This window comes from Crocodylus siamensis, chromosome 13, assembly GCF_052110815.1.
Source record: "Crocodylus siamensis isolate JL-2025a chromosome 13, ASM5211081v1, whole genome shotgun sequence".
Taxonomy (NCBI): Eukaryota; Metazoa; Chordata; order Crocodylia; family Crocodylidae; genus Crocodylus; species Crocodylus siamensis.
Genome location: NC_143407.1, coordinates 5,024,189 through 5,050,483, shown reverse-complemented (window position 1 = coordinate 5,050,483; position 26,295 = coordinate 5,024,189). Strand labels below are relative to the sequence as shown.

General features: G+C 43.7%; 3 protein-coding genes across 12 annotated transcripts in view; all 3 read right to left on the bottom strand.

The window, feature by feature from the left end:
• The window catches only part of RBBP5 (RB binding protein 5, histone lysine methyltransferase complex subunit), a 74,968-nt gene extending 56,056 nt beyond the window's left edge, over positions 1 to 18,912 (bottom strand). For 3 of the 8 annotated variants that reach the window (XR_016439038.1, XM_090026573.1, XM_090026576.1), the window contains exons 1-13: positions 18,779 to 18,912; positions 18,406 to 18,431; positions 17,357 to 17,529; positions 16,873 to 17,013; positions 16,211 to 16,373; positions 14,720 to 14,829; positions 13,813 to 13,932; positions 13,500 to 13,653; positions 13,331 to 13,402; positions 12,591 to 12,708; positions 11,426 to 11,495; positions 10,442 to 10,671; positions 9,439 to 9,516 (exon numbers count right to left, since the gene is read on the bottom strand). Coding sequence is in view for 7 of the 8 variants with exons in the window: in XM_090026573.1 (XP_089882699.1) it covers positions 9,439 to 9,516; positions 10,442 to 10,671; positions 11,426 to 11,495; positions 12,591 to 12,708; positions 13,331 to 13,402; positions 13,500 to 13,653; positions 13,813 to 13,932; positions 14,720 to 14,829; positions 16,211 to 16,373; positions 16,873 to 17,013; positions 17,357 to 17,529; positions 18,406 to 18,431; positions 18,779 to 18,797 (1,474 nt within the window). In the remaining variant the exon portion in view is untranslated. Of the gene's footprint in view, positions 1 to 2,759; positions 5,327 to 9,321; positions 9,517 to 10,441; positions 10,672 to 11,425; positions 11,496 to 12,590; positions 12,709 to 13,330; positions 13,403 to 13,499; positions 13,654 to 13,812; positions 13,933 to 14,719; positions 14,830 to 16,210; positions 16,374 to 16,872; positions 17,014 to 17,356; positions 17,530 to 18,182; positions 18,382 to 18,405; positions 18,432 to 18,778 lie in introns of those variants that run through there. The other 5 variants (XM_090026569.1, XM_090026571.1, XM_090026574.1 and 2 more) reach the window with 5 other exon arrangements.
• TMEM81 (transmembrane protein 81) lies at positions 6 to 2,425 on the bottom strand. Its single transcript, XM_090026577.1, has one exon. It carries the CDS (start codon positions 856 to 858, stop codon positions 64 to 66), a length of 795 nt encoding a protein of 264 aa, XP_089882703.1. The 5' UTR covers positions 859 to 2,425; the 3' UTR covers positions 6 to 63.
• Positions 18,913 to 21,059: 2,147 nt separating the features above from the next.
• DSTYK (dual serine/threonine and tyrosine protein kinase) overlaps positions 21,060 to 26,295 on the bottom strand; it is a 41,951-nt gene continuing 36,715 nt past the window's right edge. For all 3 annotated transcript variants that reach the window (XM_090025270.1, XM_090025272.1, XM_090025271.1), the window contains 2 exons: positions 25,896 to 26,030; positions 21,060 to 25,501 (listed from right to left, as the gene is read on the bottom strand). In XM_090025270.1, the coding sequence (XP_089881396.1) occupies positions 25,314 to 25,501; positions 25,896 to 26,030 (323 nt within the window). In that variant the 3' untranslated portion in view covers positions 21,060 to 25,313. The remainder of the gene's footprint in view (positions 25,502 to 25,895; positions 26,031 to 26,295) is intronic.

Here is a 26,295-nt window from a genome sequence, read left to right as displayed (position 1 = left end):
ACGGCAGTACGAAAGACTAATATTACGCTATCCTTCCGAAGGAAGCAAAATTAAAAACGCAACTCATCCCTCTATGGCTTCGTTTTTTCTGCGAGCCTTTAGCAGAAAGAAGAGGACCGCACCCACCAAGATACCTGCTGTGACCCCACTTCCGATCCCTACCACAAACACAACCAAGGCCCTTCTTTGCCAGGAGTCCTGCTGCCATTGTGACAGGAAACTGGTGCCATTCCCTCCATTTCCTTCCTGTTTATATTCAGCAAGTTTCTGTTCCAGGGTCAAGGATTTGTAGAAGTTCAGCTCTATTAAGTCAGTAGGGATCACCCTGAGCCCAAAATAGATCCTCTTGACCAGCTTGAATGTCTTCATCAGCTGCATGTCACACCGGTAAGTCCCTGCATCAGATTCCTTGGCAGGCGAAAGTTTGATGACATAACTAGGGGTCTTGATAGATTTGAAAAGCATGTCATTGGTGGTGATAATGCCTCTGGCAAGCCTCCAGGTGTAGATAAAGGCCTGGCTACCAATGCCAATCATCTCAGAAGTCAGGCAGCTAAGCTCAAATGGTTTACCAACAGGAACAGTGAAGTGGAGTAATCCACAGATCCAGCTGGTCAGACAGTCTGACCTGCGAAAGGTACAGTATCTCCTTTTCCCATCAGGACCAATCTCACAGATTTCCTCCACCTTGAAGCCTAGCCCACAGGTGACGCTGCAGGATGTGGTGCTGACAGAGACTTTAACCGTAGCTGACTTGAGCTTCTCTGGGATGGTAACAGTCTCAAGAGAAACTGCTGTAGGCAGGCAGAAAGCAAACGTGAATGTCCCAAGGATGAAGCTGCTTTTTGAGGTCTTCATGTCACAGTAGTCAAGTTTATAGGCCACTTCTAAGCCCCTGGCTTTGAGTAGTCCAGCAAAGGTAAAGCATTCTTTATGAAGGTTCAATCTTAAGTATTTCTAAAACTACAGTTGGCTTTGTGATCCAATTCTCCAAATATGAAAAATCCTCCAAGATCAAAGGCTTGAAGTAGGACACTGCTGAAGAAAATGTCACCTATTAATAGGCAGACTGGTGTTCCCCCCACGGGTGCTAATTTCTACAATACATGACTCGCCCACTTAGAAGGTATTAAACTCTAGCAACAAGCATCCCTTTTACCAAATAAATAAATACATTCTTAGAGAAAGGGAACAACTTCAAAGTCATTTTAAAAGAACATCTGCTGTAAATAATAGTCTCGTTGAATTTCCCCCAAACCATAAAGCAAGGTCCATAATACAATCTTGAAACGCCAACTGAATGCCAATAAAACTTAAGGAAAATTATACATACCATCTATGCTTGGAGTTCTGCCACGTATATTTGTACCGTGAAAATTAAAAGCATGCCACAGCTCTCCACGATCACGAAGATAACCTTTTGATCTCAAGTGTCATCAGAGCATCAGATGTTTAAGGCAAACTGGAGCATGTCAAAGCCATCACTTATGTCTTAGGCTGTTTTCTTTCTAAAAGGACACTGGATATTTTGTATATGAAGGAGAGCCGACTCAAGTTTTTGACTTCCCTCCTATGGCTCAGCTGATGTTCTGTGACACGGGCATTCTGCTGTGAAATTACCATGTCACAATGCCACGTTTCATTATGCAGAATGAGTGAACAAAGGATGTTGCGCACATCCAAGAAAGCACCTTAAGTAGTGCTGGACGAAAGCTCCCCAAGGACTGAAATATATTAAAATCCTAAGTTAAGTAAAGCCAGAGTGCTCTAATCTGAGCCAAGTGTCAGCATTAGGGGAAACTGATAGGGAGCTCAGGGGGAACAGTCATATTTACCATTAGCACATGTGGGCACAAACCATCCTAAATTCAAATTCAAGGAAGTATTTACACGAGTTGTGAATACGGTCCTCTAGGTTTTATTCCAGATTCGACTACCGACTCGACACATGTTCTGCCCATAGTCACAAATCTTCAAGTTCCAGTTTATGCAACATGAAAGTGGCAAAGCTTAGGTGTTTAGGAAGCACAGGGATCCAAAACAATGATTTACAAAGCATTTTGAATGGTCTCAGTGGAAAGAGTGCCAAATACCGTGTGTTGCAAAATAGTAACATGGTATTTACTCTTGGTAGAGCAATACGCTGTTGTGACAACAGTGCAGTAAATAAAAGTTCTCTCTGGCCAGCAATTCAGGTGTGCGTTTTACAAAGGGTCAGGACTGCCTGTGATTACATTACAACAACACTTCTATTTTCCATAAGGTCATTAAAAAAATACCTGCATCTCTCTTACTAACCCAGTTTGACTACCAAAACCGAATGCGTGTTTAAACAATCCAAATTACTGGTCACTATCGAACGCTACTTACTGTCTCCATCTCACGGTTTATAGTCAGCAGGCTGTCCGAGTACTTGAACACTCGGACCAATTTTACTTTCACTTTTTACTTACGACCTATTTCAGTTTCTGCTTCTCCAACCTGGAAGACTTGGATCGCATACAAACGGGGGGGGGGGGGGGGGGGGGAACATAAATTTAAAACACCCGTTTGCACTGCACGGAACAAGGATACCATTTCTCCGGCTAGGGATTTGTTTTTGTTTCTTAAAACGAGTTCATTAAGAAAAAAAACCCACTTGACTGCAAACCCCTTTGGGACAGGAAGTCTCTTGTGTTCATTCATCACAATGGGGCTTCCGAGTGCTACCACAAAAGGAACAACAATAGAAAAAGGAAACACAGAGATTACCCCCAAGCTTAAGAAATAAAACATACCTCTTTATTTACAAACACAGATGCTAACAATGCTGCTATATTTCAGAAATGACTACAAACAAGTCAGCCTCGAGCAATTTTATACAAAACTACAGAAACACAGAAATAAAAGACAGGAAGGGGGGGGGGAAAAAAAAACAAAAACATACACACTGTACAATGGGTGGGGGAGGTGGAGTTTTAACAGAAGCGAAGGCTGGCATCCATGGCTATACACCTGCTGTAAAACAGTTTTCAGAGCCTTTGCCTGTGCAGCCTGTGATGGATTCAGAGAGACTGCAGACGGGTAGTTTAGACAAAACAGTTTGCATGAAACAGATGAGCTGTCCAGAGAGTAGGATGGGCAAGCAAATGAATAGTGTATGTGAGGATGGAGTCAAAAATAATTTCATTGGATGAAGCAGGTTAATGCACTGCCCTCCACTTCAGGAACAAATCCACCAAGGCTGGTGTGTTTTCCCAAGCTTCTGATTTAAAGTCTTTCTTCAGTGCCTGTGTTTAAAACCCATGCTGCTGCTGGCTGCTTTACTGGAAGCATATTCAACTGCAAACTAATACAGATACCTGGGTCTTTTGAAAGCTAGAAGGGAGAGGGGAAGCATAAGTTGAATTCACTAAGATAAGTGAGATGAATGAAAGTAGCTACACGGAAAGTCTAAAGCAGTCTGAAAAATGATAGGTATCAAGACTGAAAGCTTTATTATAAAACAGCTGCATACATGCTGCTCTGATACACACCATGTGCAAGCTGCTGAGAAGGCGAGGACAGAGAACAAGACTGCGTTCCCATTTCGCTATGACATGCTATCTGCCAAACTTTGGCCGGAATAGATGCTCTCCTAATCTGGGACTGAAAAAAGATCACTTTCAATTCAGGTGTATGGAGTCCACCCACTTTGGAGAAAAAAAGGATGCTTGCTGCAAATACTGATGAACCTTCATTTTTTTTCCTGCCACTTGTACACATCTTAGCAACCTGCTGTTTCTCTGCTACAAGAGAAAAGTGTGAACTGTGTTGTGAATTAGATAACAACACCCCAGCACACCAGGCTGACAGCTTTTGTCCTACGAAGTCCGACCCTAAAAGGTGATGACACTCCGTATTGCAGTCACAAGAATTAAACGTTTTAGCCTTTATAAAAACAACATAAGTGTCAAACAAATGACTAAGCTCCCAAACCACACAAAAGCCGACTCAACGGCAAATCCAGCTCAACTAGCTGTTCATTTATGCACAGTCCGTTCCTTCACGGGTCTGAGCCTTTCATGCAAGGAAGCATTGAATTCACTGTGAGTTCAGGGTACTCAGCACACTGAAAGATCAGATGCGCTATTTGTAGGGTATCCTTTACCTGAAGGATCATTAATACTTCACAGAACTATTCTTCCTGCCTACCAGTATGGCTGATTTTGGAGACACTCCAGCCAGTTCTCTTTACCCAGCAAAACAGCATCATAAAGATTACAACAGGGGGACAAAAAGGGCTAGTCTTATTGTTTCATGATGGACTTCTCTGGGCTATTGATCAAAAGGTGTTGGATCCCGAAAATAGAAGCTTGCTTGTCTATAGAATACCCAAAGACTTTTCGAATCTATCATAGCTTCTACTTCTTTTCCAGTTGCCAGAATAGATCTACAAAAGCAACTCCCCAAGCCAGGGCACCTGATACGACTCAACAGAAAAAGAACGATCACCACAGGTAAAGAGAGGAAGTGGCAAAACGCAACCTTTTACATCTCAACCTAAGAGCAGGACACAATATCTTGGATCTTTTATCTGTACTGGTTTCTATTCTTCCTCCTCCCCCTTCTCCAATTCTCTCATAAAGAAGGGGCAGCCCTCCCTCAGTTCCTATCTATCTCTATAACAAGTACCCATTTTTTGCAGAGACTGTCCTGATTTCTGGTGTCAAATCCTGACAACCAGTCAGTGATGGTGCAGCAATTGGGGGGGGGGGGGGGGAATGAAAATATCATCAGTTTTCCTTAGAGTTCACAGTCTGGTAGCATAAGCAGCACAGAGGATAAAGAACAAAAATACAACAGCTTACTCCTTAAATGACAGTTTATCAAAATGAAATGGAAGTCTGCATGGGGCACACTGGCACAGGATACAGGGTTCTGGGAATAAAGTGTTCAGTGTTCTTCAGTTCCCAAAGTAAAACACTGGAAAGAAACCGAAAGCAGGTGTGCAGCCTAGAAAAGCAGTGTGGTAGTTACCAATTTGCTTGGAGAAACTTTATGCAAGTCAACAAGGAGGCGTTCCACCTAACTTGCTTGTGAATCTTTTGTCCTGAGAGTCAATAGCATACACTGTTTTGGGGAGAGGGGGCTGAAGAGAAGGAATGAAGGTGGTTTCCTCTTCCATAATTCACTTCTTATAAAAGTCACTCCCTGCATCCATGAGCAATCAGGTTCCTGTATTAAAGTCAGTCCATTATCTGACTGAGTACTTTGTCCATATTCCACTTAATGGTGCCAGCAATGGAAAGAACAGAGGAAGGGAAAGCAGAATGTCTTCACAACAGCTCTGAGATTGCACCACCTGCTAAAGAGATCAGAGACAGGTGAAAAATATTTCATCATCAAGACTCAGAAACAGGCGTTTCCAGAAAGTAGGGGCAACCAAATTAGGTAACATTGCCAAAAGGATAGGCTAGAACAGAAAAACTGCTAGGTAAGGTGATGCTTTTCAAAAAGGTGACAGATGCCGCTTTGGTGATATCGCTATCTGGCATTTTGGAGTTGTGCTTAAAAGTCTGTAAATGGATATGAAGCAGAGCCCCATGGAAATCTACGTTTTCACTGTGCTTGCGTTTGAACACACTTACCTGGTTTAAGTTTCGGATACTAATGAATTACACAACTCACAACAACACACAACAAAAACCAACAAGTTCCACTTGAATGAAAACTGCTGTGGATTTTTCTACGGTTTCAACCTAGAACTACACAATAGCCCAGGCAATTCAATTTATTTATGCTGAGACTCATTGCAGTAGGGCCACTTGAAGAAAAATGCATTTATTTCCAGACCAGGTAGCACAGGGGCAGAGATTTATCTGTAGTGGGCACAAGGACCCACGTATCTGGCTTGTCGTAATGTAATTTGTCTCTGCGCAAGGCAGCAAACAGGTTCCAGAAGAGCGTAGGCTGCACTGCTGTTTTAGTGTCTGACTGGCTACTTCACAAAGCAGCCCTGCAAGGATCTAACAGCCCTAAGAAAAGGCAAAGACAGGAAGGCCAGTCTTTGCTAGGTGCATGCAATGTGTCTGCTCAAGCAGACAAGATTTAACACAGGAAGGTCACCTGAGCCCGTGGGAGACCATGCCCCGCTTCCCCCAGGATCAACTGACAACCTCAAGCCTGCTTGCTTAAGACAAGGCATAAATGCAGGGGAAGCAAGAGGACAGAGGGTAGTTATGTCTGAGCACTGTTCACTACAAGGTGATATGGTTTCTACAAGTCTGCAGAGTGCACTCTTCTCTCTAATCTGACTGATTCACCACTCTCTTTTCCTATCAGCCACCATTCCTTGGACCTATTGGATCTTAGGATCCAATACCATTGAGCTAAGGAGCAGTTCCTTTGAGCCAACAGGATCGCATGAGGCTGTGCACTAGCAGATCCTGACAGAAGACAAGTATCAGGTTCCAGAACACTCATGTCGGGCATTCATCTTACCAAAAAATATAAACACTTAGAAAGGCTCTGTCCCACAGCAGTCCCTCAGATTACTAAAGCTGGCAGGGAAACTTTAAGAATTCTATTTTTATTTAAATCAGTTATTTCATTCAAAATTAGGAATCTACCTTTTCGGACTATATCTAAAAATAAGCCACCTCTGGCTCCCCACTACATGCCACACAAGTACGCATATCCCAGCAGCAGCAGCAGCAACAGGCTAAACACCACCGACTTACGTATGTCAGACTGTACCACACTAGCCTCACCTAGCTTTAAAAATCTGTGAATCTACAACGAGGTGCAAAAACCAACAAAGCAGGAGCCCATTTAAAATGCTGCTGCTCTCAAATCACTGAAGGGGCCACCTCTTTTAAAAGGTGCTGGAGAAAAGCCAGAAGTAATGCTGATTGCAAACTGCAAGAAGAGTATAAACTGTGATTTGTCTGCAAAAAAAAAAAAAAAAAAAAAAAAAAAAGACTCAGACAAGTCAGCAGAAAATGCTTGTAAGAAAATGACGTTTCTAGGATTGTGCAAAAATAACACCTGCAAAAAAAATGCAAGCAAAAAAAACAAACAAACCTGCTACTAGTGCAATTTGGCTCTAGGTAGCCTGATTTCACGCTGTGGTATAACCAAAGGGTAAGCTTGCACAATGTTTTTTAAAAGCAATGAATCACCTCAGTTTGTTTTGCAAGCAGTAGCGAAGTTTCCAGTGGGCAATCATTTTCTATTATGACCATGTGAATTGAGGCATATTCATTAGCAGTGTGATAAAAGAAAGTGATCAACAGGATGCAGAAAGCCCTAACTGTTGTATTAATTTGGTTTTGAAACTGAATCCCATCCCTCGAGAATGACATGTGGGTGTAATTGGGATGTACAATGGAAGCCTGCTGGAGTAAAGAATCTCTGGACACCAGGTATTACTTACCACCACATTTTTGCTTTAAGAGAAGGAATGCCTGGTTCTTAATTACCTGAACAATCAAAAGAGAGTTTTGGAGAAACTATCCTTGCTTTAGTAAGCTTAACATTTGAAGCCATTCAACACCACCCACACTGCATAGCACCAAGCTTGTTTTTGGCTTGTTTAACTTCAGGCAGGAACGTGCAACATATCAAACGGCTAATAGGCAGTAATAAAAATGGTCTAGATTTTTGCCCTGCAAGGACGACAATTTTTCTTTTATCACATCCCCTTGATACGCAGAGGATAAGCACTTATCAACACTAATGCAAGCAACATAACAGGAGCAGAGCAGGAAGGACAATGAGCAAGGTAGGTAACGTAGGACCAGCAGTCGGGGAAGGAAGGGGTGGGGAAAATTAAATCTGGACAGTATAAAATCCACATCAGCAGCTGCTGAGTTCAAGGAAATGCAAAATTTTTGTACACGAATAACACCGTGTCCGAGGGTCCGGGCATCCTGCCTTTTACAAACCGTTAGAAAATGAGGATCACGTGATTGAACAACTCATGCTTTCCTATACCACACCTGACTAAGCCCTTCCAAAACAGGCAAGCAAAGGAAGAGCAGTTTTCCAATGAGATGACAGGTGTGTGAAACATGGGCCTTTCTTTAGGACAACTGATTTCATCTGAAAAGGACATTGCCACGTAGCTTAGACCCCAAACACAGGCTTGCATCCAAGCACAGCAGTCAACGTGACCAGAAAGAGACAAGAGTCAGCAAATCCCACCCTCATTTACTGCAGCTCCACTCCACTAAATTTAATGAAGTTGCTGCACAGTTGGAAGACAAAAACCTAGCCCTTGTATTTTCTCGGTATCCATTTCTTAATCAAATTACTGAATGGAGCTCCCATTCCCCTGCCAGACCATGGTGGTGCACGTCTCCCCATGGGAAGAGTGGTTCTTTAAATGAAATGAAGCTTTCATCTAGTGGAAAGTTACAGGTACATAATTCAGCAGAAACCATTCAAATAGGCACAATGCTCCAATCCAGTCAAGAAAAGATGAGCTTTACTTCGCCGCTCATTTAGAAGAAGCCCAGAAAAGGGAAAGTAAAAATTTTCATAAGGAAAACTACAAATCTTAATCCTTCAACAAACAGCTACTTTTTTTTTTTTTTTTTTTTGGAAATCCACTGAATACTTCTAAAATTCCTCCATGCAGAATCTGTATGGGTGTGGTGAATGGGAAGTCTTGTAAGGTGAGCCATGTTACACAAGAGGGAGTTATTTAAAGAAACCCCCCAGCAAAAAATAACCCCCAAGACATACAATAGAACAAAAAAACAATGGAATCTATAAAATGCAGGCGTTTCTGCACTGGTTACAGAAATTCAGCAGTGCAAAGCAGCCACTGCTAACAGCTACGTTTTAGGGCAGCTTTTCCCTTCTCAACCATTTGCTTGCACAAATTTTAGATTCTTTGGCACATTAACTACTACCAATGATGGCACAGAGCTACAGTGCAAGCTTCAAAATCCTCCATTATTTCCATTCTTTCCTATCAGCCTTTCCAAGAGACAGCCTCTGTGATCAGCATACATACAACGTTATTATCAACTCCAGAGCTGACACAAGCTATTGAAAAGAAATCACAGCACCACCACCATTTTTGCTTTTTTTGGATTTGATATTAAGAAAAGACCTGTGTTCTTCATTTGCAACAAGCTGCATGCATTAATTTTATGTTTCCTTTTCATTTTGTCCTGAATATAAAATCAGTTACAGTTGAAGAAAAAGTAGAATTTTGCCTCTCCTTGACAGCAGCTAAACACTTAGTGAGCAAATGCCATTTGGGAAGATAAAGTGCTAAGACTATCATATCAGGGTCTGAACAAAGCAAGGCCACCAAGCAAGCCAACAATGCTCACCCTGGGTCCTTACCTGTCAAAGGCTGTCCCAGCTCCGCCTGCACTTTACCCTTCGCTGCTCCTTCCAGAGGTAAAGCACCTCTGTCCCCTTTGTAGAGTTTCGGTTTAAATGGAGAATCTTTCTCTTTACCTTTTGATCCTTTAGGCCTGCCTGCTTGCTTCTTCTTGGATTTACCATCTCCCTTCACGCCAAGCAGCGGGTGGACTTCTACAGAAAGAGACAGAGAGGTGTTTGGAATATTCATGTCAGGATAACCGCAGCCACTGGAATGGTCAACTGAAAAGTCACTTCTCCCCCAGCCTTCGCTGCTCCTCGTTTTCAGTATCGCAGGAAAGGATGTATATGTAAAAAGGAACCATTTTTAAACCCTATAAAAGTGACTGATTCATGTAATTTGCTAGAAGCGAGACAATATTCACCCCCATCATTCTGTCTGTCTGGACCCTATGGGGTGAAGATCAACGAAAACCAGCATTATGGCAATGACTGCTGCAGACTCAGTAGCAGTCTCTAACACAGATAAGTATTAATGCAGCTGGAGAGAAGGATTCTCAAGTGCTGCAGTCAGTGTTTGCTCACAAAGAACAAACTGTGCTTTAGCAAAATGTGTTCCTTTGAGGCAAAAAAATGTAGCAGCACAAAACCAAGAATTTATTTCACTATTCCTGGTTCCAGTCTCAAAACTCCAACATAATCTGATTTGATCTTTTTTTGATCTGTTGCCATATAATATGGCCTTTCCACTGATGTAAGCCAAGACTCTAATGTTAATTTTGGCATTTCGGTGGGACGGAGCAGCATAAGCAGAGGTCAGCTTTTTAATGACAAAGCTGTTCCAATTTTGCCTACCTAGTTGTTGTAGGTTAAGCGTTGGATGAAGTACAAAGAGCACAAAAATCATTTGTTTGAGAATGACTCTGCTTCTCTCTCAAAAAAAGTTACAACAAACTTGGTATGCATGTGCAGTGACAATACTTACTATAAAGAAAATAATAATCGTTGACTATTAACCAAGAGGATTGGAGAGTGACTGTTTAACTCCTGGTCCTCAGACTGGTGAGAGCTGGAAAGACTGCAAAAGTGAAACCCACAGAGCAGAATGAGCCTTAAAATGACAGCTGATCCCACTCACCATCATTGGGTACTCCTTGAAGTTCGATGTTGGTCGTTTTAGGTTTCTTCTTTGGTGGCTGTGGTCCATCAGATGAAGATTGTCTCTTTTTCTCTGAGCCTATCCCCTCATCTGTTAGAGATGTCTGAACAGCATCAGGTGGGGGCCCATAGGGGTTTTCCTCTGGGTCTTCCACTTCAGGAGCAATGGGTAAGTACAGCAGAGCCTTGGAGTCCTCCAGTTCTTCATCGCTGTAACAGAGAAAAGATTGTTCGAAACCATACCCCTTTAATACCGTTCTTCTCCACATCCATAAAGGAAGAGCTGTCTCTGTAGAAAGCAGCCACAGACCTGCGTTTCAGAATACAGAGTACTCCGCAGTCCGAGAGGGCAGGAAAACAAAAATACACATTGCTTGGATGGAAAAATATTTGAAAAGTGGAAATGCAGGGAGACAAGGTATATAATCCCTGAGAGACCGAACTTGCACACAGCTGGGCTGAACGAGTATGCCAGCTTCCCTCATATGGGAACGATGCTGACTGTATAAGGGACCGCATCTCTCCGATGCCCACTATGGTACCAGAAAGAACTGCACTGAGACAAAGCTTACCTGCAAGTAGTGTAGCCACCTTTTAATGGATAAACCAAGTAACTCAGGCAACGTAAAAGCAGGTAGAGACTGCTCTGTAAAAACACTGTATACACCCACACTTCCTCTGCAGCAAATAAAACCTAAACCACAGCAGTTTAGCCCTGATTTCCTGAGGCATAAGCTACTACAGCATGGATTTCACTTGCCACAGGGTAAGAACAGCAGTTGATCAGCAGCAAATCCCTTTTACCTCCATTGTCTATTTGTCCAACGCACACGTGTCACTAGTCTCTGCCTCACAGCAACATTTGTTAGAGCACAGGCAGCACTGCTCTAAGGCGGCTATGCCACTCCCAGAGTGGTGCCACCCTGGGGGGGGGGAGGGAAATAAAAAAAATCAATATAGTCACCTGCTACAGAAGGCAGCAATGGGATCTACACTGGTTACATCCACCTCCTCATCCTCTGCAGCATCCGCACCTGCAAAAAGGAAAAGAGAATCATGGAGTCAAAGGAAAAAGAGAGGGCTGCTAAGTAAGAGTTAGCTGATGTCCAGCAGGAAAAAAATAACTGAACTAAGAAACTAGACATCACAATTAAATGATGTACTACTTCCGGAAGTGTCAGAATACAAATACAAGCGTTTTAGAATGTGACCTCTAAATGATTTGATATGATTAAAGATGGAATCCCTTTAAACCATGAAGGAGCACATTTCCCACCAGGTTGCTGCCTGTAATGGTTGACAACAGTTTGGTCTTCCCCATACTAATACCCAAAACATTCTTCCTACTGGAAGCTTATGACGAGTGCACAGTTTTTCCATTGCAGACAGATACTAAAATTATATAGTAGCGTGTCAAAAATCCATTTGGTCTGCTTAGTTATACGCCTTTTTTATTAGGGTTGGGTGACAATAATAGATCAACAAGTCAGATTTTCACTACTTTCTATCTAGTGATCTCCCACCTAAGAAAACAAATTGTATGCAACTAAAATAACATAATTAAAAACTAATATTATGCTTGGATATTATAAAACTCCACACCCTCAACAAATCTTAGATATTCTGCAACGCTTATGTACAGTGCCTGTTAACCGTGACAGTTTTGCAGTCAGTGCCGAAGCTCCTAGGTTTACTCCTTTAATTACAGCCTTTCACTTCTCTACAAGATTGTTGGCACCACCAAGTGGCTAAGCTGTGCTGCTACTGATTTCAACTAAATATTTCCACTGCAGAGCATGAGCCCCTCCAAAGCTTGTATGGTTGTTTACTGAAAATGGCTGGTCTGCACACACAGGCATGCGATTTTAAATGGGCTAAAAGCCACAAGCGGAGAAGTCATTTTTTACCATGAAATGCTGGATGTCAAATGTAAAGCTCAGAAAGGAGAGCTGAGGTGAAATTCATAATTTTGTACACACTCAATTCTCCTGGCTTTCCCATCAATGGCCTGGCTGCACCACTTTTATCCTATCCCTTTCATTTCTTATCAGGTAGGCACACCAGGAGTGATTTAATAAAAATGCCACATCTAATCAAACCCTCTGTTACGTATACACTTTGGATAGTACCTGTCTGCTCTGGTTCGCTCTTGTCTTCATCTTCAATATCAAACTCAGACTCCCTCTCTTCATATTCTACATTTTCATCTAGCTCTTTGAAGTCAGGCGCAAAGGCACTCCAGTTTTCCTAAATCACAAATTTCAGAAAGAATGTACATTGGCTGAACAAAAAGGAGCCACACTTAGGCAACTATATGACTATACAGTAGCTCTTCAGCAGAATCCCACAAGCACGTGTACTATCACAAGACCAACCCCTCTGACAGCTGCACTCACATGGCAGTCTAAAAACTGGCCAAGTTAGTTTCTGAAGTAAACACGACATTCTTAGATTTTTATTACTTTAAATCTTGGAATAGCTTCCCTCATTGATAAGGGCATCCATAGCCCAAGGGAGGTATGCTGTGCTTCACCACGTTTCTGTACAATTATGTTCTCAGATCCGCTATCACTGAAAAATAAATTCAGAAGGACACTGTTCCCGTAATGTCAGATTTCAGACTCCAACACCTCCATTATTAAGCATGGCATTTAAGCACCAAATTAGCCCCTCGCATTCAGTGGAGTCACTCGTGCGCTTAACATTAAGTATATCGTTAAGAGATAATGCTGAATTCTGACTTTATTAAAAAAATATACTGAAATAAATCGTCCTCTGGGACATTCCTTGCCAAAACACACGATACGGTCTGCTTAGCTGATGTTAACGGGGTACTCTTCCATAGGGAAAGGAATCAGTAAAAACCTACCACTTGGTTCTGAGCCCAAATGGACACAACACCGCTGGAAATGGAAGCAATGATGGGTCGGACAGGATGCCACTAGATTTATTTGGATAGAGGAAAAAAGGAAAAGTTTATTTTTTGTACCTTGTTTGTAAGAAATAAAAACAACAAAGCCTAGGAAACGTGCACTTACTGCTACATCTAGCAAGAGCTCCCCTCTGGTCCCATGGAGGATTTTTACTAGGTTCCCAATGCTCTTCTCCCAGATGTACAGGGCATGTTGCCGGGCCGATCCTGCCACAATGTACTCCCCATCCCCAGAGAAACAGCACTTCTTCCATGGTGTCCTGAAAGCAGAAGAATTCATAGAGCAAAGCACCTAGTTACCAATGGTACCATGTGGAAGAAACAAGATGAGGAATGAGTTATGAAGTCCTCTTGGGTAGCAGCAAACACACAGCTCTGTAACTCAAGGCAGGCCCACCCATCTCTTTACTGCTCCCTACCTGTTCACTAAATCCTGCAGCTTCTGCATGGGTTCAGGCTCCCCATCTCGCCCACAGGTTAGGATTTCCCGGCCATCATACACACGGATGATTCGGTCAGCAGTGTTTATTAAAAAGCAGCTGGGGCAGAGAGAACACGGAGAGCTCGTGACTTTGAAAAAAGGATTTCTTTAAATAAACGTCTAAAAAAATCTTCTAAACAAAACTTAACAAAACCTAAAAGTCTGAACTGCTTAGCTCCCACAATCCCCACTCAAGGATGATACCTGAGTGCAAACACTTGGCACAGTTGGACCCCATATAAAACAAGCCTTTTTTTTTTTTTTTTTAATTGCCTACATCTAGGCTAACAAGAAAAAACATGCACAAAAAACATGTATTAATTTTATCTCTTCAAGTTATCCTTGAAGTTATCGTTTAAGACAAGCTAAATCTATTAAATCAATACAATGTTCTGACACGTATTGACCACAGGATTTCCCCCCGCTTACATAACAAAAGGCTGCGCATCTTGCTAAGATTCTTCTGAGTTTGTTTCTGCGTTACAATTGCCACGATCCCAAAAACCACGCATTTTGAACCCATAGCAACATGTATACAGAACGTACTCAGCATATTCTATCCAGAAGACCACAGATCCTAAACCAGAACACAAGCCTTTAAGTGCTCAAGTCCTTCAGGTGTTGAAAAATATCAGTTTGTACAACAGGAGCGACAAATCTCTAGTTCTAGCAGGTAAGAAAAGGCTCCCAAAGAGTTTGTCTAACTACGGTCTCTTCACCAATTAAAAGACACTCTGGTAATTCACTCCTTGCTAAAACTGATTTTGAAATATTCCATTCACCTCAAATCAATTCAGTTCACCTGTAAAGATGGCACTTCTGGGAACAAACCTCCTCCCACTTACCTTCCTTTCCGAGCAAACTCGATCGATTTAATAGCTGTGGTGTTGCTGGTTCCGGTTGTTACTCGGAAAGAAGCAACCAGATCCTGGGTATCCGTTTTTAAAACCAAGATCTGAAAATTAAACAAACAGAAATTAATCAGTTTTCTTTAATGACCATTCCCAATTCAGTATGCATGCCACCCACTCCTAATAAGGCTAACATAAGGCTACATAATCTAAACCAGCAGTTCTCAGCTTGTGTAAACCCGAGGCACTCATTTGGCCCAAGGTCCCCCACGTTGGAAAATGCCAGCTCTTACTTCTCACTCATTTTTTACCACAGAAAAATAATAGAGCATTGATTCTGTTGAAAAGAACCCAAGACGACCACAACAGGTGAGAACGAATTCCTATTTGAAACCTCTGGGTTGATCTTGGGAAGCACATCTAGGTGTTCACACACATAACAGTGCTAACCTTGTGTGGCACCCCCTGGCACACCTGAAAAGATCTCAAGGAGCCTCAGGAGGCTGCAGCACCCTGAGAACGATTGATCTCAACAAGGCATGGAACGTAGGGCCAGCACGGATGTTGTCACGTTTGTACCAGAGTAACTAGCTGTTCTACACTATAACAAAGTAGCAGATACAAAGCGCAGATTCCAAAACCAGATAAAATTTGCCTAACCCAGTGGAAAATTATTCCTAGAAGAATCAGGGGTAAAACACCACGAACGCAAGTTAAAACAGTTCAGATGTCGTCTGCGTGACTATCCTGGGGCAGTTATTAGTATGGCAGTTGCCGTACGGTCCCCCGATTCAATTCGGATTTGGAGATTCGGCTGCCGAATCAAATCACGGACCGAAGCTTCGTACAGCCCTAGTAGTTATTTGCTACCATCCAACTGGCTAGTGCCTGCTTCTCTGCCACCTAGCGACAAGGCACAGTAACAGCTGTTTACTATGCGCCCTACCTTGGGACAGCCACACATCTGGCCATTCCAGATCCACTGGGGTACGTGTTCATCTGCCCATGCCCTCAGGTAAGTTTCTGGGGTTTTTGTTTCTGTCACTGATTCTTAAAATCCCTCTTAAAACTCATAATTTATGACTCAGTTTACCATTAGGATAAAAAGGAACAAGGATTAAGGATTAAATCTGTGTACATTACTCTGCGCTCTTCTGTTAAAAGTTGCATGCCTGCAGCCCTTCTTCTCAAATTACCTGTTTGTGAGCTAGAGGAAAAACACATTCCCATAAACCTTGTGAAAAACAACAGCTATTTGAACACTCAGCTCTTCAAAATCACTTTTCCATCCACAGATCTCAGTCAGTCAAAACACTTGACCAGGCTAGGTCTGTGCCAGTGAAGCAGGAACGATTCAAGAGGCTCTCCTGGGCCTCGTTCGCACACTAAAACAAAGGGCTTCACCCACAGAAAGGTCAGCCTCCCTAAAAGGGAAATGTATTAAAGCTAACTCATCCAGCAAGCTCCAGCACAACAAGGTCTCACCTTTCCCTTTGCATTGCCAGTGTAAATATATTCCCCTCGCCTATCAAAAGATGCTACCACATTCAAATCGGAATCATCATCCACGGGGAGAACAACATGTTTGGAGTCTGAAAGCGTTAGCATCACAGGTGCAGATTTCATAGGACATACCAAAACTCTGTTCCTGCAGAGGAAAGAGGGAAGAGTTCTTTAGGCAAATCTGATCTCTTTTATTAAACCAATTCAATAGCTGGAAAAGTTCTTCTTAGCAAGCTTTCGGGTTTAAATACCCATGGTCAGGCTGAGGAAGCACCTGCAGTTGGTATGTGCTCTTCCTGGATGGAATGAATAGTAAAGAAGCCAGAGGCCGGTACACAAGAGGTAGGAATTAAGCCTGTTCTTGATTTAGCACTTTCCCGGCAGGAAACATCCTGAAAAATCAGGAATTACAGTTCTGAAGAGTTAAAAAAATCAATTTGCTTATCCCTATATTTTGTTTCTGTCCCCAAAAGCTTTAGTTTTATTGCAATTCTGTTATGCAGGGTTCAAGGTGTAGCTGAACACCGTTCTTTTGTTTTACACCACCTACTAAGCACGTTTTCTTAGCTTATAAAACAACATCGAAGAGAGTATTCAACCAGCTCATTAAAGCTTTGAAGGAACGCTTTTTCCACGGAGCTTACTGGTCTCGAGGATGATACTGCACTTTCAAGATGGGTGAAGGGAACCGAAACCTCTGGTCACAGTCTCCAGACAGAACATCCCACTGCGATACAATGTTATCCGTTGAAGCACTCACCAACTTGTGACCATCTCGGCTCCAGCTAGCAAGAAAAAAGAGAGACTTAGTCACTTGAGTTCACGTTTAAACACATACACAAAACCTACGGTCACCAAAAGCGAGCTGACACCATCTCCGAGAGCTGACGATCTGTGGGAATGATCAGCTGCACCAGCAAATCTGTTAGTCTGCTGGACAACTGCATACACCTTCAACAGGCTGACCATATATAATGTCTTTAAAACTCACTTATAGGACTAGATCCCAGGAAGTGCTCGGTTATACTGTAACTAGTGCAGTATGTTAAGGTTAATTTATGACTTACAACAGACAATCAGGCACCACAGTTTCTTACATCCCATTCAAAGTCGTGTGAAATTTCTTACCATAAAGAACAGACAGGGTGGATATGAGCACTTATGATTTTTGCTATGCCTCTTGTCAGGAAGTCCCAAATGACAATGCGTCCATCGTTGCAGCCTACAGCAAGTAGCGTACCCCACCTATTAAAGGTACACGTGAGAGCCATACTAATGCAGTCCAGCGTCCCATCGGCTTCCTGGAAATAAACAAGGACAAAAGAGACCGTTAGAAAGTAAACTGCTATTTTCAACGTTTGAATCCAAGTCCTTCTACCCACTTCGAAATTAGGAGGGCTAAGGGTCAGTTTCACACCCAGGCTCAGATGTTCTAAGGATGGGTGATCAGGGTGAAAAGGAACACTAAACCAGTTTTATCCCCAACCATCAGGAGGAAAGTTGCTTTTCAACAGGAGTTTCTAAAACCCATTCTGCGTAGAATTATTTTAACAACTTTAATGGGAAAACGTCAATGTTACGCGCACGTTTCAACTTCTCCTTTTCCAAGCCGAAATAATAACAAGTGGCAAGATAATATTTAAATATTTAGATTCCTTTTAAAAATTGAGGGAATTTTAAATAATGATATTATTTATTCTTAACCGTTTTGTGCTTGCAGTGTCCCTTTCAAAAAATCTTGCCATCACCCTAGACTCCACACTTCCAAAGTCAAATAAACCTGCCACCAGATTAATTTTTGTTTGTCTTGCTGCATCGTATAAGCAAACCATCCTTTGGCCCTGAGGAAACATTCAGTGCAGAGCTTTCCAAACGCTCATCCATCTCTCCTCTACTACAACTGGCTGTTTACGTATAGCACCTGCACGTGCAAAGGCTCCTATAACTCCACTACCGTGGGGGATGCGTTTGCCAGGTAACAAGCCTTCCATCCTGCGAAGCCTCACGGAAGCGCAGCCCCGTGACAGCTGCGGTTTTGCTGTTGCTTTGCACCGGTTCGTCGCTTTTATTGTCGAACAGGACGCAAACACCGTAGAGCGGACGCGAAGACCAACCAAATCAGTTCGCAAGCCCGACAAAGACCGAAGGCAGCGTCGCCTGCTGGAAAAAGCACTTACCTCGGGGTAGTTCTGCCCAAACGACTCTGCAACAAAACATAAGGCTCCGTTACGAATGAAAAAGAAAAGAACCGCGTTTCTCACGAGCAAGCTCTAGGCTTAGCGGTTCCCAACCTCTGCCACCCTATAGGTACAGGCCACCCCCGCTGAGCGCTATTCGGCTATAACGCTCATTTTAAACCGCCACCTGATTTCACTCAGCGAGCTGCGTTATAGAGGCGGGGGGAGGGGGTGTTGGGGAGCTGAACGAGGCGCAGACGACGCGCGGCGGAGGGAGCGCAGGCCACCTAGCCCGGGGAGGGACCAGGCCATGGGGGGGATGGGGGGACTCATTACGACGCTGCACCCCGCGGAGGAGGGGGGGGGGTCTCACCGAGCAGCTCCAGATTCATCTTGTCCGCTGCCCCGCTCCGCCGGAGGACCCCGGGGGCCTCGTGCCGCGGGGGAGTTGCCCTTCGCTGTGCCTGCTCCGCCGCCCGCCGCCCCCGGGGTCCTTCCCCCCGTCCTCGGCCTCTTCCTCCCCCACCCCCGCCCGCCTAGCCGCCCAGGCCGAGCGAGGCGCGGAAGGCGGAGCAGGCAGCGCCGCGGCCACCTCAGGGGGGCGCGGAGGGAAAGCGTCCGGCTGGAACCCGGCGGCTCGGCCCAAAGGTTCCGGGAGAGAAGGGGAAGCGGCTGGCGAAGCCGAGAGGCGCTGTGGTCCCCCGTCCCCCTCGGCCGGGACAAGGGGCTCAGCCTCCTGCGGCGCTGCCCGCCTGGAGATCCTACCTGCCCCGCTTGCAGAGGGGATCAAGGCAGCCTGGCTGAAGCCTGAGCTTGCCCCTTGCCCCACCTCTCTCCTCCCTTTTCCTTGCTGCAGTGCCCGCACCACGCTTGGGAATCCCCCATTGACCAGGACACCCCCCCCACCCGGGAACCAAGGTCCTGGTAGCAGATACGGTGCCTTAGACATCACATCTACTCCAACAACCCACGTCCTTAGCCCGGCCCGGCTACAACCGAAACCCTAGCTCCAGGGCCGGTCTTTCACCCTACAGGGGGAAGGGGAGGTACAGGCGCCGTGCCAGGACTTCTCGGGCCTCAAATGCTGGACGTTGCAAGGGAGAAGGGAAGAAAAACCCCTCGTCAGACCCAGCTCACTCCCGCTTGCAGCATCTGTTGCACAACATGGGAGACTGGGTCCAATGGAGCTATGGGCCGAGCTGGGAGAAGGTAACTCTAATGTTTTTAAGGCAGAAAACCAGAAAAAGATGCTTAACAAGAGCCATCTTGGTACCTCAGCCTACTGAATTCACCTTCCGTGTTCAAATGGTGGCAACATTAGGGATGGAGGGAAGCCTTATTCTTACTTTTAAGTAATTATGGTTGCCAGTTTTCTCCTAGTTTTTACTACACTATTAGCTTTCATTAAAAAGATGAGCCAGTTCAAGACAATAAATTCAGACACAGCTCTGGTGTGAGCCTATTGTACACATCACGTCCGGTGGAGTATTTTCTGCTCTGTTCCCACCAACAGGAGTTCATAGTGGTGTTACTTGGTCACTCAACCTGTTTATATGGCAACACATGTCAAAACTGATATGCAAGAGGCCACTGGAGCCACTTAAACTTGATTATTTGTCCAAAACTATTCCTTGTAGAGACTGAGAAAAAATGTTCATCTTCAGGAAGATGTTGGGATCATCTCACCAACCACACTGGAGAAGCATTGGGTGGAAGACAGGATTTTAATACTGTTCAGACATTTTCTTGTTAAACATCCTGCAACTGCACTCTATGAGGCTGAGGGAGAGCTCCAGCTCTTCCCCTGGACAATCATGCACCCTCCTAAGAAAAAGTCTTCAGATAATGGACTAGGCCTGTGGCAGAGTTCAGTCCTCACAGCTACTGCCCACGAAAAATCTTCTACAATTTACCCTGGTCTAAGAACCGCAGCCATTTATTTAACCAGTAAAGGCTCCTGAATCTTAAGATCAGACCCTGCCACTGGGGGGGGGGGGAAGCCCTTTTTTATCAGTGTGATGGTCTCTTGCAGCAAAGAGGGTTGCATAGGAAAGCAACCATTTCAGGCTGCAAATGGGACAGAAGACTTTTTTTCAGCCCCCAGCTGAGCAAGTGGTTGCATCTGGCACAAAAGCTGAACCGTCAATGCTCCAGCACTGGGGAAAGCAGTGGTGACCGACAGGCGGCAAGCATGAGCCAGCCTGTGAGCCAAGCTGTATTAAATTCAGCCCACTGCTCCTATGACCTTGCTGACCCCTGGGCTTAGTAATTCTTAAAACACAAAAAGAAGAAAGAGCCAAAAAAACCCCAAAAACAAAACCTTCAGTCCAAGAGTCACTCCGGCCCAAACACCCAAAACTCACATCAACAGGCTTCTGCATGTCCAATATTAGTGACAGCAGTGCAGTTACTTTGCCTCTAACAAGCAGGGTTTGCACCATGGGTAAACCTTGCAGGAGAGCAACACAAAAAGGCTGCTTCTTGCACAAAAAGGGTAATTCTGGTACCCCTCCTTAGTTGGCATCCAGGGCTGGTGCCCCACACCCTTCCCCTCCCCCTTCATATGCTCCTGGAGTTGAGTAGGAGTGCACTATGGTGAAAGGGTACAACGCAGTGAAGGGAAGAAAAAAAAGAGCCAGGCAAGGCAAAACATAAAACGTTAATGTCATCTTTATAATAAAAAGCATGACATCCTGCGCATTCTAGACAATATCTTACCTATAAAACAGACAATTCATAATGGCACTAAATTAAGTCTTAACCCACAGTCGCGTCTCTTAAAAATACATGTGGACCTGGTACAGAAAGGAAGTTAGTACTACAGAAAAAAAAAGTTATAATACCATGGAATCATTTAAATTTGCTCATTATTTCATTTCTCCTGGTTATTGCACTTTCATATACACTTGGTAAGTTTGTTAAGTCTTCTTTAACACTGTAATATACATCAGTCCTTTAAAATAAAAAAAGGAAAATACAAAAGTTTCAGGGCATTACAATGGATCTGTACAGTACCAATTTCTCACTTGCTCCCCTGACCCAAAATTATATAACAGTTTTCATCACTGAACAATCTTTGCTCAAGAGCACACCCAAATGAAAAAGGACAAAGTTAAAAAGCTTTCAAGAAACAGTAGTGCTATTTTAAGCCCCTGAGGGTGTTTAATGCTGATGGACTCCTATTTTTTTCCTGGAGAGGACAGGTTAGTGTCTTGAAGACAAGAGTTACTTCTAGAGGTTCTACATCCAAGATCAGCAAGTCCCAAGAATGCAATAAGAAAAAAAAAAAAAAAAAGGAGGAAAACATGGCAAAGAACAGTTACTTCTTTGGGAAGGAATAGCAAGAGGTTGCTCTTCCCTTCTCCAGGAGAGAATGTGTCACCACCATGCATAAACTAAAGCCATATAAAACAAATCTCTTGCCCTCAAGAGGAAGAGCATAGCAACACCAAATCAAAATGAGTGAAGGATATGGAACCGCCTGCATTTTAGCTATAGCTATAAAGTTCTTGCAAGTTGTCCACTTTAAGTCTTCAGAATTAGGTTCAAGTAAAATACCCTATCCAACCCACCAGCAGCCACCTGTTAAAAGAGCCCCTCAGGATATAAAAGATTCAATTGCCAGCAGTACACAGTAAGCAGCACCAGCCAGTCAGCAAAGAGCCAAAGCAGAAGTTCTCCGGGACAGCTATGATCCAATCTCCACTGCACTGAGAAAGCATTTTCTTCCAGTTCATCCCACCACGTGTAGTGTTTGGAGCATCTGGCCAACGACATTCCAGAAGACAGCAACAGCTGAAGAGCTGCCTTGTAGCTTAACTAGGCTGACCCACGTCCTAGCACCTTCCAAATGCAAAGTTTCATCTTTGCAGCTATGTCTGCTCAGTAAACCAGTTGTATCCTATGCATCACAGGCTTCCACCTCACTGACTAAAAGAAACAGTCTATACTGGAGCACCCGTTACAGCTCAGGGTAGCCTCAGTGCATTTTAGCAGACCTTTAAATCCTTTGAGGCTTAAATCTCCACCTGTGGTCTTTAGAAGGGCCAGATATAAAAGCAAGTAGGTAGAATGGATTGGCTTCCAATGATTTGGATTTTGCACCAAGAGAATTTCGCAGTGTGCACACAATAAAAAAAAGGCATCCTAGGATTGAGTGATTGAGCCATCTTTTGTTGGTTTTCTTTCATAAAATGGGAAGGGGGGGAATAAAAAAAAGATGGAATGACACTGACACTCACCACCGATTTGGGCCCACGGAACAGGTACTCTGGTGACTCACTTGTAAGTTACAGTTCGCAAGTACATTTTACAATCTAGTGTCCAAGATACAGTACGTTTAACATCTGTTCATTCTGATGCTATAAAAAGGTGGCTTCATAGGGTAGAACTAAGAGCACCTACCCCTGTTAATTGTCAAATTACACAAAATTAACAGCTACTCTGTATTTCAGCCTGCTGGAATTGAACTCAAACAATACAAGTGGCTTTGGTTACACAATTACCTAGCAGAGCTTTTAATGAGATTATCCATGCAACTTGCTTTTACTTTGCTGTAATGAAAAAGGTACCATTATTTGGATTAAACACACAGGGACATCTGCTATGAAACAAACAAACAAACAAACAAACAAACGTACATCAGTCAGGATGAGGACAAGTCTATGCAACCAGCAAGGAAGTGGCTGTACTAAAATGTGGGAGGGGAAGTGTTGGCTTACGTGTTGTGAATATAGGAAAATTATCTTAGGGAATTGAGACTCCGAAAGAGATGGGAGTCTGCGTTCAGAAGGCACAAGGTAAGATTCATCAAGTGGCCACATGGGGGAAGCTATACAAGACATTTACATTTTATTTATATACTTTTAAGCACAAACTATTTCTATAGTTGCAAGAGACTGACCTGGAAACTCTCCCAGTTTGATAGTAAGGTTATTAGTCACCTGAGCACACAGTAAACAGATATCCAACTAATACTGCTAAAATCATCGGTGTCATAAATATGCACCAAAGCAACAGAAGTTTCTAGCAATATTCCTATTTTGAGGGAAAAAAAAAAGAGATCGGTTCTCTTTATGTACGTGGTTTGCCGTTGCCACTCATTTCAGTTCAAGTTACTGTAGAAGCTGCAATCTGTATGGAGCCATCCAGCTTTTATGCAACCACAGACCAGAGAATGCCCACTATGTGTAGTTAAGTCAAAAGCAGTCTTCTTTTTTTTAAAAAAGTATTATTTCAGTTTTATTGCACACAGAAAAAAGGGTTAAACTAGGCTGTTGAGTACCACTGCACGATTATCTATCCGTTTACTTTGTTCAAGCTGTTTAAACAGGCAACAGGTTTTGCTTTGTACCGCCCAGTAAAATTCCAGCAGCAAGGTATAATTATTTCACATGCCTGCATCATTTTACACAAGGCATGCTAGCTTTCCTATTAAAAATGAAGCTACTGCATTCCCATCCCTTGCAATGGGAGGGTGCAGCTGTGTCCAGGGACAAACTACCAACTAATCAGTTTCCTCACGTATTATATATACACCAAGGTGCAGTCTCCATTTTAGCCCCCTCCCTCATAGCTACTTCCAACTTAAAGACCAAAAACTTGCCCAAGAAATGCAAATGAATCCTTGTGGCAAAGGTGTGTGCATGCGTGCTTTCAGAAGGAAACCTTCATTTCAGGGGGGAGGCCTGTTCTGTGCCCTGCTCTCCCTGAATGAGGCCCCTAAAACAGCTGAATTGCAGCCAAATGGCAAATCCCAAAGTGGAGCGAGACAGAGGAACCGACAACCAGCCAGGCGCAGTCACTGAAGGACAACAGACCCATTTTCCCTTGGATACTCTTTCACCAAGCTAATGGACTTAAAAAGTTGAAGAAACCTTTTTTAAAATGTCTCTCAATAGTCTAGCAGAATTTAAAACTGTTGTTGCCTTCACACTTAGTTCAAAGCAAAGCAAAGAGAAGCATTTTAATTAAAAGCCACAAACTGGTATTTTCCCAGTGGGTTTGGATAGCAGTCATTAGTTACTAATGACCTTTTTGTGTTTCTAGAATATCATGTGCAATTTCTCTAAATGATCTCAGCTGTCTTGCCAAGAGACTGTAGAAGAAAACCCAGGCCCTTTCAGACACTTCAAGAACCACTATTAAAGCAAAAGTTACCATAAGCAAGAATTCAGTTTACAAAAAGGAGTTTTGGGGCAACAGCAAAACAAAAAGGAGGGGAGTGGAACTTGTCAAATAGCTTATGACTCGGGGTATTTTCGCTGCTGTGCGACAGTGGAAACTCCCCCATTAGGTAGATATGGATCCTTGGATCCTGTCAAATGTAAACATGCCAAGTGTTACAAGCTAATACAGAGACGCTCCTCCTCATCTATTATAATCCCTCTCCCCCAACAAGGTAGTTTATCCCCCCCCATACATCCCAGCTACATAGATGAGGGAAGCTGGTAGAGAGACTAAAGGCCAACCACAGCTAGCAGCATACAGGGGAGGAAAGAGATGGACATAGTTTAAATCTGCTGCCACCAAGTAAGAACTGCAGTTCCTTGCAATTCAGCTGCTACCCGAAGCCCGAGATGCTTCTCTTTTCAGTCTTGAGGGGATTAGCAGAGATCCCTTTCAGTCCAAGAGGCTTACGTTCTCCATCTTTTATTTATTTACTCATCTTTGAAATAAAAAAGTGGGGGTGAGAGCAGGGTAACTTGCATTAATAGTGCGTACTAGAGTGGAATTTGTCTGGCTACCACCCCAAATGGCAGGTCCAGAAGTCTCTCACCTTTGAGAGCAGTCTTTTGGTTGACATCTCCCACCCATCTCCTGTCACCCAGAAAGAGCTACTTCTTAACAAGCCACCTGCAAGTAAGGGTCAGAGTCCTCCCATAATAAAAACAGCTCTCAGGATTCCTTCAAGTAGAATCATCCAGCCCTTTGTTAGACTGCTCCAAGCTGGATTTGCAGAGTCTGTCCATGATCCCCTGCAGCATAGGCTGGACAATGCCCAGGAGGGGACGCTGGGAAGGGTCTCCATCCCAGCAAGCTTCCATCAGCTGCCAGCATTCCTCATCAAATACAGGGAGGCGCTCTGGGCGTACTCCTGGATAAGGAGAGGGAACAGGGGCTGGTTACTACAAAGAAATGACGAAACAACGGGACAGAAGTAGTCCCTTCATTTTAGCCACTCTGGGACAAGCGACGTGACCAGAACCCATCTTCTCCCAAGACTGTCCTCAGCAAGGAAGATGCCGTTTCAAGTGCTGCTTTAAGGCACATTTGGACAGAAAAAACAGCAGAATCAGGAACCATTTGAAGCCGTCCGAAAGCAACTGCAAAAAACCTCTCTTATGAGCTGGTCTCAACGACTTCAGAGAGAAGTGGCAATGCAGATTTTTATTTTTATTTTTTTAAACCTTAACGGAAAAAGGGGAGGGGGAAGAGAATAAAGAGAACTGTGTACAAAACCTTTGTACAGCATTGTAAGCCATCCATACCTCTTTTAACATTGTTCCAAAGATGATCTTTGCTCGCACACCTTTCAAAGGCCTCGGGTAATTTCACATGTCCCGAACAGAGGTACCAAAACAGGATACCAAATGCATAAACATCCACCGAGTTATCGTATTTCCCTGTGGGAATAGAGCAAACAGCTTACTTCACCAGCAGATTAAAGCAGACATCCAAGAGAACTTATGCCATGGTTCCCCACATCAGTAGAAGTTAAAATTGCCCCAGGGCTAGCAATGCACTGAATCACTGGCATGACAAAAAGCAAGAAGGCTTCCAGTGCTCCAAAGACAATACCCACCTATGCAAATTTACATAGAATCGTCTCACTAATGCTAGTGGGGCAGACCATACACCGTGCATAAAAAGACAAGCAAAAGGTCTCTC